At 37.8% G+C, this 21,526-nt stretch overlaps 3 protein-coding genes across 3 annotated transcripts; all 3 read right to left on the bottom strand.

Moving 5' to 3' along the window:
- Positions 1-181: 181 nt before the first annotated feature.
- LOC142520741 (uncharacterized) lies at positions 182-5,392 on the bottom strand. Its single transcript, XM_075623849.1, has 10 exons — positions 4,982-5,392; positions 3,611-4,093; positions 3,318-3,475; positions 2,955-3,038; positions 2,809-2,861; positions 2,144-2,225; positions 1,438-1,545; positions 1,179-1,296; positions 910-995; positions 182-645 (listed from the first exon to the last, which is right to left on the bottom strand). Exons 1-10 carry the CDS (start codon positions 5,328-5,330, stop codon positions 418-420), a joined length of 1,749 nt encoding a protein of 582 aa, XP_075479964.1. The 5' UTR covers positions 5,331-5,392; the 3' UTR covers positions 182-417.
- Positions 5,393-13,675: 8,283 nt separating this feature from the next.
- LOC142520046 (peroxidase 44-like) lies at positions 13,676-15,500 on the bottom strand. Its single transcript, XM_075623003.1, has 2 exons — positions 14,796-15,500; positions 13,676-14,548 (listed from the first exon to the last, which is right to left on the bottom strand). Exons 1-2 carry the CDS (start codon positions 15,396-15,398, stop codon positions 13,802-13,804), a joined length of 1,350 nt encoding a protein of 449 aa, XP_075479118.1. The 5' UTR covers positions 15,399-15,500; the 3' UTR covers positions 13,676-13,801.
- A 906-nt stretch (positions 15,501-16,406) lies between these two features.
- Positions 16,407-18,160, bottom strand: LOC142520996 (peroxidase 5-like). Its single transcript, XM_075624178.1, has 2 exons — positions 17,738-18,160; positions 16,407-17,272 (listed from the first exon to the last, which is right to left on the bottom strand). Exons 1-2 carry the CDS (start codon positions 18,128-18,130, stop codon positions 16,523-16,525), a joined length of 1,143 nt encoding a protein of 380 aa, XP_075480293.1. The 5' UTR covers positions 18,131-18,160; the 3' UTR covers positions 16,407-16,522.
- Positions 18,161-21,526: the final 3,366 nt, after the last annotated feature.

The raw sequence follows: 21,526 nt of genomic DNA, 5'->3' as shown, positions 1-21,526 counted from the left end.
AATTATCTAGAACAATTTATATTTGAAGCACTAACTTGAGACGAGCAAATTCAAAGGATTCATATAAATACACAATAAAGATTCAACTTACATTCACTAACTTTAATTGAACACGAAGGCATACTTTTCATAAGTTTTTCTCAACAAAATGGAAAGTATATTGGGAAGATCAACCTGTACATGCATAAATTAACCTTCGAATTTATATCCAAAAGAGAAATAAGGCCAATCCTGTACAGTATTCACTCATTTGATAACTTAAATCAGTTGGAACTGTGAAAATAAATATTCCAGCATTTCCTGCTTCGTTTTACAGTAAACAAAGATGAGGATGTACACCCGTTTTTATCACCTGTGGAATAGAAAGTGAATCTCAAACTCTAAAACTTTGGCAATAAGAACAAATTCGACAACAGATTATCTTTTCATCACTTGGTTAGATTTCTTTATGTAATTTAAAAGCCTATCAAGCGCCTTGCCACTGTCGACGGCTTCTCTGGCTCTGTCAAGGGCCGAGGATATATCCTGAGCACCATCACATCCGAGTAAGTGATCGACCATCCCAGCGTTCAAAACAATTCGATCATATGCTGGACCTTTCTCACCACGCAGAGCTGCTAAACCCAATCTTATATTCCTCGTCACCTGAAACATTTCCAGGAAAACATCAGAATTAGACACGGGGTCGGTGAGACCAGCTAAATAGAATCAGATCGCTTTTTCCACATTCAGTCAAAAACAAGAGAATGAAAAAACGCATCTTGTACTATGACACACACCATAAAAGCACCAACGCAGTAACGAAGAGAGTGAAGATTGATTTGTCGCCTCACGAACAAGCTTATTATCGATGTAAAATATGAGAGGTAGAAAGAGAATTAATAGTTTGCAAGAGAGGATTTGACTTACTGATCTATCAGTTCTGGGAGTATCCGTAGGTTCAAAACCATAATCCTTGGCATTCACTACGGTATTGAAGCTTTCACGAGACACTCCTATAACATTACGTTAATAGAAAGAATAAGCTCACCAGTCCAATAATGAACTGAATTTAACACATTTTGAGGCACTTCAATATAGAACAAGAAACTTCAGCCATGGAGAGACCTCTAATTCTTTTAATAGGTTTTGTAAGAATACTATAACATCTAGATAGCATTGGCAACAATGAAACGCACCATCAACAGCATGTGTCATATTCAGTGAGCGGAACCCTGAACAGTAATTAACTGGCAGTCCCTTTGAAGCATTCGGTGATCGCAATCTCGTAGTCATTGAAAGAGCGCCTTCTTCGCCCTGAATCATTAATCAACTAAAATATTAGAAAACCGATCTTCTTATAAACTTAAAAATAATCAAATTTGAGCAGACATATTGATTTGCAAAATCCACGTGATTGCTAAACCATGGGACACAGTGCTTTAGGCATTCAATTACCTTCACCACCAAACCAGAGTGAACACCTCTTCTTCTCATCAGCATAAGAAGTGACTCCTCATATCCTTCATGATAAAATCCGGCAACAATTGCTTCCTTACCACTAGCCTACAGAGGAACAAGCGATCAGAATTTAAAAGGGTAAATAACTGGAAAGTGCATATTTACGAAGAAGCTGGAAGGAGACACACCCATATTAGATCGCCTCGGAAGAATTAAGTAGGATATAGTTAAACAGCTGTCAAACTGGAGATACGGGGAAGTAAACCTTAATTTATAGCACTGACACAACCCATGTATCCTTCCAAAGGCTACGAGCAATATACAGTGGTACAGATAGGCTAATGAATAACTCAAGTGATAATTTCATTATCAGAATACATTATATAAATATGCATAGATAGAAAGAAAGGTCACCGTGGGGACTAAAGTCAACTGATTCAGGTACATTAGGAACAACATTGACTAGTGTGAAAAGTGGGAGACCAAATATGATTACTCAACATGTAAAAATGAAGTTATTCTGCATCCATGTCATTTTCGTTAATTTTGGTCTAGGAGATAATGGAGGATTAAAATGATTTATCTAGTTATATTGAACACAAAATTGCATGGGCATCAAAGTTGATTTGATGGAAAAATTTAGTTACCGAAAATGAAATTATAGCCATAACTTAATTTATATGAACCTAGTAAGAGGGCTTACCCGTACAAATTGTTGAACTTTCTCAGTTGTTGCTAGAGGTGGGCGTTTCTTTATATGTTCCCTCAACCCAATCAACGAAGATCTGCAAAAAAATATGTTAAACAATAAAGCCTTAGGTACTCCATCATATCAATAAAGATGAAATAATAGAATCTTACAGTAAAGGTTACATTGTCAGTGTCCTACCCTTATACACATCTAATACCATCATTCCATATCAAAACAATGGCTATTAATAAAATCAAAGTGTGTTAAACTTTCAATTACTCAGATAACACAAGACTATAAAGACATACACCACGATAACAATGATAAATATTCCATGATTAGAAAACTCGATAAAAAAATATTCTAGTTACAAGATCATGGTACTTAAAACAAAGAAATTAAGCTTGACAATTCAGTAATCACCTTGATAAACCCAAAAATGTAGGGTAAATTATTTCAAGTGATAAGATTACTTTTCCGATTCGTTGACACTTTGAAACCTTAAAATGACCAACTATTTGACATGATCGTTATGGAATATAATTCTTTCAAATTCTTTTTCTACAGCAACTCTTGATTCTTGAATAGTTTTAAAAATGTGGTAGAAGGTGAATGACATTTCAATACAACAATAAATTTAAAAAAGTGCACCGGATCTAACTAGTTAGCTGACATACAGAGATGGACGGGCCTCACGTTGACTTAAGTATGCAAAACCAATATCTTCATCCTGAACCAAAAAATTGTGTTGTAATCACATAACAACTTAAGCTGAATATGTGAATGCACAGACACGCTTACTCATTTATAAACAGGGAGAGACCTCAATAAGCTTTTTCGCTTGCACAGGAGTTAAGCACGTGCTTCCACCCATGAACTTCAGCATTTGTTCTTCTGTAATGCCCCCCTGAAAAATTTCGAACTTGAAATTCAAGGAAGTGATATAAAAAAGTTTCTTATATGAAAGTCGGATACCAGAATCATCAAAATTCAAAAGTAAAAGTACATTTAATATGTATAAAATCCCTTCGAAAGTATATTATATTGTAGATGACATCATGCATCTGGCAGAAGCATTCAGCTTGCAAATTAATCATGGTAGTATGCAGATAAATGTCAGAGGTAATTTTTAAAAGAGGAGACCGCACTTGAAAGGCAAAAAAAAAAAAAAAAACTAATGTATGACCTTAGGTGGCATCCAATCCACACCGTGAAGCAAGCAAGATTCGCCGTAACATGATCTAACTGCAGCAACAAAGAGTGTGCTTCTGAAGTAGCGGGTGTTGCCATCATAGGGTTCACCATAATGAGTCAAAGAATTAACATCAGCAATGGGAGCTGGACCTGATCACATATACAGACATAAATATCAGGAGACACATCTGTGGACATTTGAAAATCTCACAGGATATAAAAAAGGAAGAAATGAGCATATGAATCTTCAGTTTTCATGTAATAGCAAGTTGACAAGAAAGTTACCGAGCTCATCATCAAATGCAAGACAATAAGCTTTAAGCTCGCGATCTGTCTCCCTGTTCATGCGTTGGCCTATTAAGAATCCCGATAGCAGTGCCTCACTTACAGGTTCCGATTTCTTATCTTCTACACTAAAAGGGAGAACTTCTTTCAACACACCTTGAACCTCCTCGTACCCCAAATGACCACCAGCCAAAACTTCCCTGAGGGCACCGACCAATCTCATCTCGGAAGTCCCATTACCAACAAATTGTGGGCCTATTGAACTACTAACTCCCATATTCGACCCATCAGGGTCAGCTAGAAAGATTATATCTGGAGGCAGTACTCTAACTAGGTGTGGCCAATAATAAGTCATCGCTCTCCTTTCACCTTCACTCCATTGAGTTGGCTCTGGAAAGGCATTTGCTCGAATTGTCATTGCAGCAAAAAATGCCCCGACCTGAGCATTGGATACTGCTGCTTCATCTTTGAGTTCTCCTTTCACTGGTTTTGAATAAACGGGAAGCTATTACAGTTCTACTTTAGCTGGTTTTGAACAAAAACTGGAAGCTTTTAACCAAAACCAGAAGGCCAGAGAAGCAAACATTGCAGCAATACTTTCATGACTTTTCTTTTGCCTCTTCTTCTTTTTTCTTTTTTTTTTCTGAAAACCGATTTTTTTTCACAATCTATAGGCGTTTTGGTTCACCATTATGATCAAGTCGATTAAGATCATTGTACGTCAGAATTGTTTGATCTTTTGAAAAACTTTGCTGATTGGGGAATGGGATGTAAATTAGTCTCATTTATATCATATTGTTTGGATTGAAAGTATTAATCACGTATAAAAATCCATTGTCTGAGTCCAGAATTTACAAACAACATGATATTTTAACAAAATTAACATCATTATTTTAAAATCTCCTAGGCTATATATATAAATATGCAAGATTTTAAATTTCTTAACCAAATCCATGAACAGTCAAACATTCCCATAATCAAATAAAGCAACTGATGATGGGAAATTCAAGTAAAGCTGATAGACTCTTCTTAAGATATCTTTCTGATGCCTTGACCCATAGTTCCATTACCATAACTAGAAAGTCAACATATGATCAAGGAACAAGAATAATTGTAAGTATTCGGCACGGATTTGAAAAGCATCTTTGTACTCCACCACGCAACTTTTGACAAAAGGAAAACCATTAACTTCAAACATCTCCATCACGTCGATATTCAATAGCAAAAAAAAAAATATTGAGATTACAAAATCTATGAATAATTAAAAAAAACAATCTTGTAGCCAACTACAGTCCGTAGTTCCGTTTCCCATAAGCAGAATGTCAACCAAGGATCGGAAGAACAGAACTATCTGACCAAAAGAAAAATTACCCGATTTTAGAATGGTATCAAGAACCTCGAAAGCTTGTTCCCCATTGAGAGGCTTCGTCTGAGTGGGGCCGGTGCAGACCTTAGTCTGTGCATCCAGAACAGTCTGATTCGGCCTGGGGAGCCCCGGATTCCGGTACGACGTGGAAACCGACGGGTTCCGAACGTCGGATTCGGGCAGCCCGAGTTCTTCCAAGGCAGCCGAATCCAGAGTAACCTTAACAGCAAACCGGCCCTGTTTTTTCCACGCAAGAGGCCACCGGAGGGATGATTTGAGAGTGGGATTTTGTTGATGGAATTTGATGGCCGGAATTGGAGGCAGCACAGGGTTTGGATTGAAAAGAACTTCCATCTCCTGTGATTTTCTGCTCTGTTAGGATTCAAGATCAATCCGAGGAGTGGCAGTTCAGGGGAAAATGAGGAAAACGGTAGTCACGGAAGTTTATTAAAAAAAATATCTTTTGTTTAAAATTTGTATATAATAAAATTTATAATTTAATTAAATAAAAAAACTTATTTGACTCAATTTTTCCATCTTTCCCGACTCAACCCTAGATTTCATTTCATTACTTATCTTCACAAAAAATCTTTTTTTTTCCCAACCTTCCAGCCTCTCATTTTTTAGCTAACAATTAACCACGAGTCTACAAGTTATTCCTCTGCAACAAATCCAACAAGAAAACCACGTATTGATAAAAAATTTATTTTGATATATAAAATTTATTGGATTTCGTCAGTGTTCACGACCAAGGTGAAGAGCTTCACCCTGAGTCGTGAAGCCAAGGGTCACGACCCACGGCTTTCATGACCCACGGCTTCACGACCCTGGGTCGTGAAACACAAGTCTTCACGACCCATGGGTCGTGAGGTCGTGAACTGGGTCGTGAAGCACTTGTGCTTCATGTGAAGCAGTGCTTCACCACCCAAAGTTGGGTCGTGAAGCACAGCACTCTGTGCTTCACGACCCAAGACCTAGGGTCGTGGGCTTCACGACCCAGGGTCGTGAATTCACGACTCACCCGGGGTCGTGACGTGAAGACTTCACGACCCATGGGTCGTGACACGACCCATTAATTTTAAATTTTTATAATTAATAACTTTTGTTTTGTTTTAAATTTATAAAACTAATAATCTTTTTGTTTTTTTTATAGGTTTACTTTCCCGCTAAACTTGGATGGAATCAATTTTTTGATTGCAAGTTAACTTTAGGATCAAGATATGTTGAAATCTGTAAAAAGATTGTATCATTTTTAAATGAGAAAGAGATAGAATATTTAGTGCAGTACACTCAATTTGATAATTTAATTTTATGTGCTAAGGATTATAACAATTTCAATCAAAACTGGGTCGAGGGTTATGACTCGTCACAAAATTTGGTCGAGATTATACTTGACCCACGCGACCCAATTTTTTGGGTCGCGTGGGTCGAGATGGGTCGAGAAGCATAATTTTGGCTTCTTGACCCATAAAGCTAGCTATATATATATATATATATATATATAGAGGCTTGTTACCCTGCACCCAAGTGGTGCAGGGTTTGTTGGCGGACCTGTGCAGCCTTCTTTTAATTTTTTTTTTAAATTTAAAAACAAAAATCAACAAAATAGGCTTTTAATTCGAAAATCCGAATACATTCACACATACACCGAACCCGATTTTTATTTCCGACGGCTTGAGTGTTTGATTTTTCACGCACATATTCTACCTACAAAATCCGAAATTCGAAAAATCTTCGGAAGAAGAAATTTCCAACAACTTCGATTTACCTTCTGGTTTGAGGTGCCCGGAAAAAGCCTGCACGAGATCTCCAGAATTGCGATCACTTGAAGCTCACGACCGTGTGGTGTGTTTCTTTCATTTTGTTCTGGTTCGTGAAGGTGGTAGGTGGAGGGTTTTGTGCGTAAATTAAAAGCGTATTTTGTTGATTTTTGTTTTTAAATTTAAAAAAAAAATAAAAGAAGGCTGCACAGGTGGGCGCCAACCCTGCACCCCTTGGGTGCAGGGTACCAAGCCTATATATATATATATATATATATATATATATATATATATATATTGTAAAATCTATATAAATTTTAATATATTGTAATAGATGGCTCGAGAAGCATATTATTATAAAATTTGTTAAAAATTTTAGTAGAATTATAAAATTTATAAAATTTGTTAATGTTTATATACAATAAACATTAATTTCATATACTTTGATATACATTCATTACATTAAAATGAATATGCAATGAAATTTTTTATGAATTTTTTTAGTTCTATTATTATAAAATTTGTTAAGAATTTTAGTATAATTATAAAATTTGTTAATGTTTATATATAATAAACATTAATTTCATATGATTCGATATACATTCATTAAAGTGAATATGTAATGAAATTTGTTATGAATTTTTTTAGTTCTATTATTATAAAATTTGTTATGAATTTTAGTGAAATTATAAAATTTGTTAAAATTTTTAGTCAAGTATAAATTCAACCCACATTGTTAGAATAAGAGATACATTCTTCTACTTGTTATGAATTTTTTAACTAACATACTTAAATTATACCATATAACTAATGCTTACACAAATAAATTTTTTATTTATATTTACATTCTAATTATATACAAAGTGAATTATATATTATAATGATCAAAACTCAAAATTATCAAAAATTTCCTACCCACTCGACCCATCTCGACCCAAACTCGACCCAAACCCTAATCCCTAAACAAAACCCTAAACCAAACCTCTAACATTATCACTCGACCCACTCGTCCCAAAATTGAAACAATTTACCACCCGCGCGACCCAAATTTAAAAATCTACTACACACATTACAATCTTGTCCACTCGACCCACACCAAAATTAAAATTCACCACAAACACATTAAATATTAATAAAATCAAATTGATTGTCTTTAAATTCAAAAAATTACATATCATTCAATCTTATCTTCTACCAAATTCTCCTACAGATGGAAATCTGTTTTGTTTTTTCCTTCCACGTCTTCTCTTGATCACAGGTGGCATAAACTACAAAACATAGATAAGATTATTATATTATAGACAATAGTATGTATTTAAAAAAATATGCTATATTATAAATATGCTATTATATAGACGTATTATGTGGATAGAGTTGTGCACATGCACACTCGACTCACAGGTTGGTGCACATGCTGTGGGTGGAGGTGTGCACATGCACACCTCGACCCACAGCTGCACCTCGACCCACTCGAGACAATAGCAAGAACTAGCACTCTCTACTCACACTCCACTATCCAGACCTAGCACATACGATCATACTCGAATCACACTCCACCTTCTCGACCCACACAATAAACACGTTCCTCGACTGTAAATACTCACACTTACTCCACTCACAAAAATTCTAAAAAAAAAAACAATCAGAACTAAACTGAAACAAATCTAGCAATACAGAGCATTCGAGTATATACTTACTTCTCTACAAATCTTCAAATTTTCAAATGATATTTGATTATTTTGTCGTGAAGAACACAAAAATAACGGAATAAATGAAAACTCAAATCGAGGAGGGATATATCAATTAAAAAAATATTTTAAAAAAATAAAATCTAACTAACTAATTAATGACCTAATAAATGAACTCACCTAATTAACAGCAGTCAACTCCCTTTTTTCGATTTAAAAAAGTCAAAATCCCTTTTATTTAATTAAATTAAAATGAGTCGTATATTTTTTATTGTCCCAAATGCTAGAAAATGGCTATGGAGGAATTTAAAAAATAAAATAAAATAATTATTGGCTCGTTGGGTTGAAAAAGTTTGGTAATTTGGATAATTTTTCGGGTTCGGGTTAATATATTGGGGAGAATTTTTTATTCTAATTTATAGATAAGATGCTTCCAATTCGTATCATAGTTTTTAGATATGAAATTAAATATTTATAATATAAAATATAGTTACGATAATTAATATTTATTATCTTATAGAAACATGACGAAAGACATGTTATGTATTTAAAAAACACTACACATTATGTATGCAGAAGATGACGACAACATAAATGTCTATGTTCACATGAATGTGTGACAAAACGTACAATAATAAAATTAGGAAAGAAAAGATAATGAGTTATTTATGTGCAGTCCCATAGAAGACAAGATTAGGGAGAGCCGTCTAAGATGGTTTGATCATGTGAAAAGGAGATCAAATATGGTCTCAATCCGATATATATATCTTATATTGACTGGTTAATTGAATGATTGGAAAGATGAGGTAGTCTATTGAAAACTTGGACAAATGTGGTTAAAGATGATCTTTTAGATCATGATTTATGAAATGATATGTGGAAAAATCAGTTAGTTTTGAAAACTAATCGACCCCGCAACTAACATGAATGTGCTACAATTATTGTTAATCATAAATATTCATTAATATGCTTTAAGCCATTCAACAAAAAAAATATAAAAGGTTTAATCATAGAGTAAGTTATCTTTAAATCTTCAAACTTAAACTTGAGTTTGAGGCCAGTCCCTATCAGGAAAAAATGTTTATACTCAAAATTTTGTTTTTTATATAAGATCAGGTAGAATTGATGCTCAAATATCATATATTAATATTTTAATTTCAATAATTCGTATCGATTTTTCATTCGTGAAAAGACATGTGAGCTCATAGCTACATATCATTATATGTGATTTCAACAACAACAACAACAATAATCACTTGAGTGCATCCATACAAAAAAATTGTTCATAATTTTTTCAACCCCTTTATGATTACACAAAAAATCTATAGTAAAAAATAACCCGATAGTCTATAAAATTTAGGTCATTGGTTTTAACAGGTTTATTTGGGTTTTTTCTGGATCAAATAACATAGTAGATTTGATGATACCTCCATAAGAGCCCCGATAATGGATGACCCTGGATATTAAATGGATTCCCAAATCAGGGTCAATATGCAGAGTGCCTTCTTCAACAGTCAGGCTGGGAGATGTCTGGGCTCTACTCCACGGGCAACCAGAAGCCTGGGCTCTCATGTAAACTCCTGGATGATTTCTACCCGGGCTACCTCGATAACAGTACCGCACTCGAGTGATTCAGAAGATAAGATCTTGTCTCGAAAAGCGTACCTGACAGAATACTAGTGATGTGACATGATGGAAGAGTAGGGTGGCGTGACAGGAAGTCAACATCTAGAATGATCAAGTGGCAAGTAGGCATTGAAAACAAGATACCAACCACATTTTCTCCTATAAATAACAGGTATACTTCTCATTTAAGGGGAGGATTCTGGATCCTTCTCTGGTTTTCTGGAGAATTCACCCTCACACATATGTTAACACACATATTTACACCGGTAGTCTTTATTTCTCTAAAAGCTACACTGGTTATCATCTTCACCTGCTGACTTAAGCATCGGAGTCGCCACGCCGGACACCCCTCCGGTGCCCATTCACGAGTTCATCTCCATGTCTGCAGGTCACATTGGAAGATAAAAGCTCACAGATTCATCTCCTCGCTCATTTCCTTAAACAAAACACAAATCAGATCCGATGGGTTGCCCCGACTCAGCTCACCCGATTCACCCGGATCGCATCATTGGTGCCGTCTGTGGGAAATGAGCTCAAGACGTAAATATGGTTTCCATTCAGAAATAAATACGACCAACTCGATATTCAGATTTTATGAAGGGAGTTTTAAGTGGGCTCGAAGCTTAGCAGCTGTGCCGGATTGGCGTGGAAAGTGTTTGCTATAAACTAGTAGCATACAACTATATTATTCAACTAATTTAGCTCAACCAGAGAAGTTTCACTCTATCGAAAATGAATTCAGATTCAGTATTTCCAGGTTAGTGATTTGGTTTGTAATAAAACTAATATAGCAGGAGGAGCAGAAAGGTTAAAAGTCCAGGAGACAGGAGGCCCCGACACATTCTTTATAGTCGGAGAGACACGAGGCCCCGACATCTTATTTAAAGTCCGGAAGATATGAGGCCCCGGCACATTATCTTAAGTCCGGGAGACATGAGGCCCCAGCACATTCTTGAAAGTCCGGGAGGTATGAGGCCTCAACGCATTATCTTAAGTCCGGGAGATATAAGGCCCCTGCACCATATTGAAAGTCCGGGAGATATAAGGCATCGGCACTATATATTAAGCCCAGGGCTCTAACCCTGGCTCGGGGCTCCGCACCTCGATCACTCCCAAGTCCCAGGACATGCTCCCCGGCCCAAGTCTCCGCATTATCTTAAGTCCGGGAGATATAAGGCCCCTGCACCATATTGAAAGTCCGGGAGATATAAGGCCTCGGCACTATATATTAAGCCCAGGGCTCTAACCCTGGCTCGGGGCTCCGCACCTCGATCAATCCCAAGTCCCAGGACATGCTCCCCGGCCCAAGTCTCCGCACCTTGGTTATTGATAAGCCCAGGGCTCTAACCCTGGCTTAGAGCTCCGCACCTCGACCACTCCAAAGTCCCGGGACATGTTCCCCGGTCCAAGGCTCCGCACCCTGGTTATTGATAAGCCCAGGGCTCTAACCCTGGCTCGGGGCTCCGCACCTCGACCACTTCCAAGTCTCGGGACATGCTCCCCGGCCCAACTCTCCGCACATTGGTTATTGACAAGCCCAGGGCTCTAACCCTGACTCGGGGCTCTGCACCTCAACCACTCCCAAGTCCCGGGACATGTTCCCCAGCCCAAGGCTCCCCACCTTGGTTATTGATAAGCCCAGGGCTCTAACCCTGGCTCGTGGCTCAGCACCTCGACCACTCTCAAGTCCCGGGACATGCTCCCCGGCCCAAGGCTCCGCACCTTGGTTATTGATAAGCCCATGGCTCTAACCCTGGCTCGGGGCTCCACACCTCGACCACTCCCAAGTCCCGGGATATGCTCCCCGGCCCAAGGCTCCGCAACTTGATTATTGATAAGCCCAGGGCTCTAACCCTGGCTCGGGGATCCGCACCTCGACCATCCAAGGTCCCGGGACATGCTTCCGACCCAAGGCTCCGCACCTTGGTTATTGTTAAGTTCCAGGGCTCTGCACCCTGACTTAGGGGTTCTACACCTCGATCGTTTATTAAGTACATGGATTTTTATTCAGTTCAGTGCTCAACATCCCGACTACTTCTTTGAAGTTATCGGTTATTTTCCAACACTCAGAAAAATTCAGAAATTCGGCTTTCAAAAGCAATTTTATGAACAAGAAGAATCTAATTATTTCTGAGGCCGGAAATATTGCAAGTATTCTCAGTTTATAAAACACAAGACAGTGAGGGAAAAAATATTCCATCAAAGCATATTTTATCGATAAAAAGCCCGGGAGATACGAGCCCCCGACATATTATTTATAGACCAGGAGATTGAAGCTCCCGTCACCTCATCCCATCTCTGGGATATTTGAAGCCCCCGATGATTTTATGAATCAAGATTGATTATTTTTCTATGGGAATCCAAGCACGACTGATCGGGACAGCGAGTATGACTCTAGCCCGACTATGGAAGGGATGTGTGATGATACCCCCATAAGAGCCCGAGTAATGGATGACCCTGGATATTAAATGGATTCTCAAATCACGGTCAATAGGCAGAGTGCTTTCTTCAACAGCTAGGCAGGGAGATGCCCGAGCTCTACTCCACGGGCAACTAGAAGCCCGGGCTCTCATGTAAACTCATGGATGATTTCTACCCGGGCTACCTCGATAACATTACCGCACTCGGGTGATTCAGAAGATAAGATCTTGCCTCGAGAAGCGTACTTGACAGAATCCTATTGATGTGACATGATGAAAGAGTAGGGTGGCGTGACAGGAAGTCAACATATAGCATGATCAAGTGGAGAGTAGGCATTAAAAACAAGATACCTACCACATTTTCTCCTATAAATAGCAGGTATACTTCTCATTTAAGGGGAGGATTCTGGATCCCTCTCTGGTTTTCTGGATAATTCACCCTCACACATATGTTAACACACATATTTACACCGTAGTCTTTATTTCTCTAAAAGCTACACTGGTTATCATCTTCACATGCTGACTTAAACATCAGAGTGGTCACGCCGGATACCCCTCCGGCGCTCATTCACGAGTTCATCTCCTTGTCTGCAGGTCACATTGGAAACTATAGCTCACAGATTCATCTCCTTGCTCATTTCCTTAAACAAAACACAAATCAGATCCGGTGGATTGCCCCGACTCCGCTCACCCGATTCACCCGGATCGCATCAAGATTAATTAAAATATCAAATCATTTTTTTCATATGATTTACAGATTTCCCAATTCAACCCTTGGTCCGGTTTTTTAAACTATGTTTAATATATAGTTTCTATTTGTTTCATTTTTATCCTTTTAAATTCGATCAATTGTTTACATATTTTGGCATTTTATTCATATTTATCACCTATCATAAATATAATTGACAGTCGAATGTATTCAAAAGGTTTAGGAAGAATTATCAAAACTCTAGTAAAAGGCTTAGTGATGTATTTGATCAATAGTCATGAATTCGATTTCTTATATCAACATTTTTTCGGACGAGATGAGTGACGATTTCTCTGGTTTGCTTAATTTTCGGATTATTATGCTATATGTATTTGGATTAGGCGTTCATGGCCAAATCAATGACATATGTACAATATTGTTTTTATGAGTACTTAATCACAGCCCATTTTATATACCAAAATAGTAATGAGTTCTTTTATTGGAAACAGCCAAGAAATTGAAAAACATATAAAGTTAACCTTAATTCCACTCGTTTTCCATTAACAATGATGTATATATCATGTTCAAACGATCAAATCAAGAATTAATCATATCCAAAATCAAAGTTGAATCGATCCAATTCTCAATTGACTACCCTGCACTGTTTCCTGATTTCTCCCTGATCTCCTGTCAGCACTTCGATCTCTCCCATTTTAACAGTAGCCCTGATGAATTTCTGAAACCAGGCCGCCTGATCGCTTGCCATTTTCTTCATGATATCGTTCCCATGCGGGTCTTTAGCCAGCGCATTATCCGATTCGAGCAAGGCTCTCTTGTCCAAGAACTGGTTGTATATCTGCGAATCCATTTTGTTATGCGTGACCGAATCGAAGGGCAGCGTGTTGTCATCCCTCTCGCACATGAACCGCATCTGCTCGGCGTAGTTCGGGTCCATTTCCTTACTCTTGTTCCTGTCGAACAGTCTGCCTCTGACGACGCGGCAGTGTGCGGTGCCGATGGAATGTGCGCCGACTAGCACGACCAGGTCTTCTAAGGTCAGCCCTTTTCTCTTGAACATATCGATCATTTCTTGGATGGGAGTGTCGGGGACCGGCAAGTTGTTTTTGGCATTTACGGCGAGGGAAGTTAGGCCGTCTCGTCGGCCTGCGGCTACTTTGTAGGTGGGGAGGCCCGTGTAGACGAGGGAGTCTCGGTTGGCAAATGCGATTATGTCGGCGCAGGAGACGATGCCAGGGCATTCGGCTTCGAGGCGTTCTTTCATTTCGTCGATCATGTCAAAGCCGCGGACGAACTGGCCATTTTGGGTTGCTTTCTTCTCCACATCCTCGCCTGAGGGTGTCTCGTCTAGCAGGATTGAAGCATCACACCCCTGCAAGCATGTAATAAAATTACACCAAGAAATTTGCATGCAGTCGTTAAGACATAGGTACAATCAAGAAAATGAGATGTTCATACACTAAAAAATTATAATGGAAATCTTTCTATAACATCGAGTTTTAAATTAAAATAATTTCTGTTAGTCATTTTCCATTTGTGCCGACGTAAAATGGACAAAAATATCACAACGAGTTTTGAAAATTTTGAAATATTTAGTCTCTAAGGATGTAATAAATTACCTTGACTAAACAATCATGCGAAAAGAGACGAACAATGGCTGGAGCAAGAGTTGCATCTTTCTTCAGATTCTTCATCAACACCTCGTTCACAATCTGCTCCGCTTGTGGGCAATCTTTCTCATAGAACCCTTCCATCAAACCCTCTTTCGCATTTCCGACAGGCGCTGCTTCGCCAATACCCTCCACTGGTTTGGCTTCACCTCCACGTCCTTGACCTTCATTTTCAACAGGTTTGGCATTTTGTTGGCCTACAACCCCATTTCCTTCCTCTGTCTGCTCGATCTTCGCCTTCTCTACCGACTCTTTCTCCTCGCCTTTAGAAGGACTAGCTTCATAGGACATCTCGTTTTCGGGTACCTCGGAACTCTGGGAACCATCCTCGTCGTCCTTAGGACGTGGATCTTCGGTTTGAACACCTTCAATATTTTTGAATGGTGAGTTGATGAAATCAAGTAACGGGAACCGTAGTCCCGATTCGCTTGGTTCGAATGCAGAGGCCAGCAGAGGGAGGACTAATGCACAAGAAATGAACGTTGCAGCTACGGTAATCCTTCCTCTTGCTGCCATTCTTGCTGCCAAGACACGAGCATGTCCTTTTGGCATTTGAGATGAGGTCTATATAGGAAGAATTATTAATGAAAGGAAAATTTTTAAAATATTTTAGACCTGATCATTTTTCGTGGATCCATAGGTTATCGAATCCGACATGATTTTATGTTAAGATCCAAAAATCTCTAATCCCTTCAACGGTGTTTGCTTGTTGAAATAATGAAATAACTAATGGTTCGAGAGGTTGTGAGCAATTTTAGGCACAAAAAATGTGAGGCAAACAAATTATTTAAAACTGAATTATATAGTTTCCGATAGGTATGTTACCTCGGTTGTTTAAAAAGTTGGGTCAAGAAAATTAGATTTCTATATATAGCTCGGATAAAGTTTAATTTTCGTTCAGCAATTTAGATTTTTTTATTTGATTTTTTTTCGAAATCACTAAATTTAACGAATATTGTTTATTTGACATTGATTATCTTCTACGTGGCTCATATTATACAAATACAGACGATGTTACACATATTAAAATTAATGAAAGTAAAAATAAAGAAAATAAATTAAACGAAGGACACTCAATATTCTAAAATGAGAGGAAAATGAGAAAATTATTTTTTCGATCCAATATATTGACTCAATTACGATTTTAGTCCATTAAGTTATAAAAATAAATTTTAGTCTGTTAAGTTTTAATTTTTTGAGATTTTGGGAAAATTGGTTATTTGGCATACTTTCCCTACGTCATTAAAATTAGGGATTTTTTAAAATTGACCCCAATTATTTTCCATCCATTCAACTTGCTCTCTCTCTGAAAGGCAAAAACTTGTGTGAGACGGTCTCACGTATTGTATTTTATGAGACATATCTCTTATATGAATTATCAATGAAAAAATATTATTTTTTATTGTGAATATCGGTAAGATTGACTGTGTCACATAAATATACTTATTCTTTGCAAAAACATTCATGTTGGATTTTCCATTTTCCTCATATTTCGGTTCGTTTTTTATGATATATATATATACACACGCGTGCGTGCGCACACACACAAAACATACAAACTTCATCTTAATCAGACTCATTTTTCCATTAATAATTATGTATATCGTGTTCAAATGATCATTTCAAGAACACAATCAAGTTAGGAATTATATATCCAAGTCAAAGCTCGATCCTCCTCAATTGACAGCCCTGCAATCTTTCCTGATCTCTCCCTTATCCCCTGTCAGCACTTCAATCTCTCCCATTTTAATAACAGCCGTGACAAATTTTGCAAGCCAACCCTCCTGATCACCTGCCAATTTCTTCATAATGGCATTCGAGTTCGAGTCTTTCGCCAGCGCATCGTCCGGTGGAAGCACCGCTCTGTTGATCAAAAACTCGTCATATATCCGCACATCCATCTTGTTCGGCGTGACCGGATCCAATGGCACCGTGTTGTTGATGTTTGCACAGATTGATCGCAGATGATCGACGTAGCTCGGGTCCATTTCTCGGCACTTGCTTTCATCGGAAATCCTTGGTATAACATTGACGCAGTGTGCCCTGCCTATGGAGTGTGCGCCGTCTAGAACGATCATGTCTTCTAGAGTCAGCCCTTTCCTATCGAAAATTTCTATAATTCCTTGAGCGGGAGTATTGAGGAGCGGTACGTTATTCATGACGTTCGTGGCGAGGGAAGATAGGCCATCTCGGCGGCCTGCGGCGACTTTGTAGGTGGGGACGCCGGCGTGGACGAGGGCGTCTCGGTTGGCGAATGCTAGTATATCGGCGCAGGAGACGATGCCTGGGCATTCGGCCTCGAGTTGCGCCTTCATTTCGTAGATTACTTCGTAGCCTCTGATGAACGGCTTGTTGATGGCTGAATTCTTCTCCACTTTAAACTGGCCTTCGGGCGTGTTCTCTAGCAGGATTGAAGCATCACACCCCTGCATGTCCAAGAAATTTGCATGCAATCTTTCCAAAAAAACACGTACAATCAAGAAAATGTGGAGTTCATTGTCATTAAACTAAAAACTTATTGTAAAATTCAGTTAAAATAAGATCAAAATTTTAATTAAAATTTGCTTCTTCACGTGATATCATGTTAGATAAATCATAATTTCAAAAATCCATTAATTTGAGTGTTTATTTATAGTACTTGTTGCATGATATCCGCCTATCATATACAAGTTGTTCTCTTTTTATATTTAGTGGGTTCGGTCTTTTATTATCAGGCCGTTGAATATTCATTGCTGTCAGATACTGTTGACGTGTATGGTGTCACATCTGTGGATGAAAAAAATATTTAAAACAGCGTTGTTGCATTGCGATTGAAGATTAAAATCAGGACTACATTTGTCATTTTGGCTATTGAAATATTCGTCTCGAACCATGATGTAATAAATAATTACCTTGACTAAACAATCATGCGTGAAGAGACGAACAATGGATGGACCAAGGGTATGATCTCTTTGCAGAGTTTTCATCAACAACTCAGTGACGATCTGCTCCGCTCGTGGGCAATGCTTCTGATAGAACCCTTCGATCAAACCCTGTGGCGCATTTTCCACCGGCTCGGCTTCAGATACGTCTCCATTAGCTTCAATTTCATTAGCATTCTCATCCGAAGACTCATTATCCAAAAGTAACCGCGTCTGGTGTTCCGTATTTTGTTTGAGATCGTCTGATGGAGAGTTGACGACATTAGGATATGGTGTCGTCGTTTTCGACGCAGAGGAAACCAGAGGGAGGATTAATGAGCAGACAACGAATGTTGCCGCGATCATCCTTCCTCTTGCCGCCATTCTTGCTGCATGCAATTAGGAAATGAGACATGAACAAGGCCTTTTGGCGTTTATATAGGAAGAATTATTGGTGAACTAGAATTCTTTAATTCTTTCTTCTTCTTTTTTTCCATGCAATCGGTTTTCATGGATCGATTGGTTAGCAAATTTTACATGATTTTGTATTGTAAGATCAAAAAATTTCCAATCCTATCCTATCAACGATGTTTCATCAGGTAATTTTTTGTTTCGTTGCATGAAACTTAATGGGTTGGGAACCATTTTAGGCATGAAAGATGAGTGGCAAATCAGGGGGTGGTTTAGATTAAATAATAGGGTGATATATTTTTGTTTGCATAAATTTGTTTCATGCGTTCCAGGTATTGGTACATACCAAAAATATGAAAAAGTAGTAGAAATCTAACTTTTAATCCAGTTCAGCCTGATTCGACAGTGCTATAATTTTCTCGATAATATGTGATGTGTCAAATCTAATCTAGGAAAAGTGAAAGAAATCTGATTACTAATGACAAAAACTTGTGTGAGATGGTTTCATGACTCGTATTTTTGTGAGACATATATCTTATTTGTGTCATTAATGAAAAAACATTACTTTTTATACTAAGAGTATTACTTTTATCGGTAGGGTTGGCCCGTCTCACAAATAAAGATTCGTGAGACCGTCTCACAAGAGAGCCCACTCATTACGAATATAGAAATGACAATCGAAATAATCAAGAAATGGGCGTTTAAAATTAATTATTATATTTTTTAGGCCAAACAATTTGATATTCTGAAGATTTTTTTCTTGAACATTTTTTTATATATACTTGATCACGTGCCAAAAGGAAACTTCCTTACTCTCCTTAATCATTAAGAATTGAATAAACATGATGAAAGATTAGTTGATTGATTAATGGGAAATAAAGTGGTTGTGATGCGAGCAGCAAAAATTTGTGTGAGATGGTTTGACGGATCGTATTTTGTGATACAGATATCTTATTTGGGTCGTCCATGAAAAAATATTACTTTTTATACTAAGAGTGATAGGGTTGACATGTCTCACAGATAAAGATTCGTGAGACCGTCTCACAAGAGACCTACTCTTAAAAAACTAAGAAATAGAGCCACTTGGATGTTTTCAATTCTCCCATCTTTCTCGGCCGGCTGATAAAATTAGAGTTCAGGTGCTCAATGTCAATCCCAATGCCCATGGGTCAGCCACGATGTCGACGTGACACTAGCGTGAACGTGATAAATCGAGTTTTACGTAAACATTTTAATAGAATGAGTAAAATTACAATGTAAAGAACTAAAATTTAAAAAAAAATATGAAAAAGTCAAACGTAAAAGACGAAAAGAACAATTTTCTCTATATTATTTATTAAAATTAAAATCTGGCCTTTAACTACAAAATGTTGCTGGTTTTGAATTCAAAACATACAAGGGTTTTTTATTCACATTATCCTTAGTACTAAAACATGTATCTGAAGTAAAAGATGATGTCATGTGTTCCAAGTTTTTTCAACTGTCAAGTGTGTAAGAACCAAAACTGGATGATCTGTGGTTATATAAGCAGTTTAAGTGGTGCCTAAAATACTCTACATGTCTGCAGTTCCGCCGAAAGACTTGGTCTGTAGATCCATTTATTCCCATGTAAGAAACAAAAAAAGTTTACCAACTTATAGCATCTCCGGCCGCAAGCTGCAATGAATTCACCTCCTGTCCTGTGATGGATGCCGGATACATCAGGCCACAGCCTGGATCGCCCATGAAGGGCATGATTGTGAAGATCCAAAATTTTGAATTACAAAGAGACAAAGTACCAAGTCGATTTTAGTTTTGCATTGAAGATGAATTTTGTCATGGAGGAGAATAAAATTACATTCAACCTTTAGCATTGAGGGAGAAGGCCTAAAGTCACATTGGTGACATTTAAGTCCATAAACCATTCAACCTATGGTATGGAAGAGGAATGCCAAGAGTCACATTGATGATTAATGCTATGCAACCTTTGGTATGGAGGAGTAAGGCATAAAGTCACATTGGTGCCTATAAATAGTGGAAAAAGGAATGAGTGAAATCACACCAAAACAACATCAAAAGTTCTCTCCAAAAGTTGTAATTTTCGAGTACAAAAATTCTGCCCAATTTCAGAAAGTTTTGCTCATTGTTTCACACGTCCAAATCCGATCTTCACTGTTCAGAATATATCTACACGTGTTTGGAGCAACATATCCAAAATTCAGACCGATCCAACGGTTCAATTAGGCGCAAACATTTTTGCAAGATAATTGGTTTTTCAGTGTCAAACTCCAACTTTTTCATTCCAAGATTTTTGGAACAATCTTTCAGGTAAGTGGGTTTTTGCTATATATTCCTTTATAATTTAAAATTTGTATAAGTATAACATGAGATGCTTGTATGTGTGTCAACCCATTTTCAAAAAAATGCTATTCATTTTGATAAAAATCTCTATCGATGTACGATATGTTTCTTCTATGTTCGATGTTCTTTGATTCTGCTGGAGTCCTTTCACAATGCTGATAAGTATCGTTTGATTAGTCTGATTCTGTGGTTCACTATTATGATTCGAATTGGATATGGAACGATGATTGTAAATTCTGTCTGGCCCCATCAGTGGGTATAAAACTGTGTTCTGTATGGCCCCCATCAATGGGTATAAAACTGTGTTTTGGTCTCACCCCTTAGAGGACTAACATATGGGGGACAATTTGACCATGGATGACGAGATGAACAACAGTGTTCCGTTTGTTCTGATCTGATCTGTTCTAAATTGTTCTGATAAGTTCTGTTTCACCCTTCGAGTCTGATTCGGTTAATGTTTTATATGATAAGTTTTGAAAGTCTGTTAAAAGATGTTCTAAAATTATCTTTATATTTATTTGTGGTAATCGATCGGCCCCCACTTATTGAGTGTTTCCCAAAGCACCCACCCCTTACATCTCTCCTCATGTAAGAATGAAGAACAATTGAACGAGGAGGAACAAGAGACGTTCTGGGGCTTGTGATCGCACCAAAAGATCTAGACTCAAGTCTTTGTATTTATTTTGCTTCCGCAATTCTGATGTAATTTTCATTTAGTTGTCATTGTGAAGACAATATTTATTTATGAAAAAGACTGGTGTTTGGCTATTTGCTACGAGGCTTAATTGTTTTCATGTAAATTGATAAAAAATGCCGGATGTCACTGACGCCTCGGTCTCGGGACGTGAAATTTAGTGGTATCAGAGCAGCCAGGTTCATAATCCGGCTGGGAGTTTGATAGACAAAATTTGGCGAAGTCAAATTTTGGCAAAAGCCCATGCTTTCCCATCCAAATCATTCTGATATATCGCAATCATCTCCGTTTGTTTAAATTTTCGAATTTAAGATGTCATCATAATTGGATGGCTT

This window comes from Primulina tabacum, chromosome 12 (genome assembly GCF_025594145.1).
Source record: "Primulina tabacum isolate GXHZ01 chromosome 12, ASM2559414v2, whole genome shotgun sequence".
Taxonomy (NCBI): Eukaryota; Viridiplantae; Streptophyta; class Magnoliopsida; order Lamiales; family Gesneriaceae; genus Primulina; species Primulina tabacum.
The sequence above is the reverse complement of the archived record's forward strand: the minus strand, read 5'-3'. Positions and strand labels throughout refer to the sequence as shown.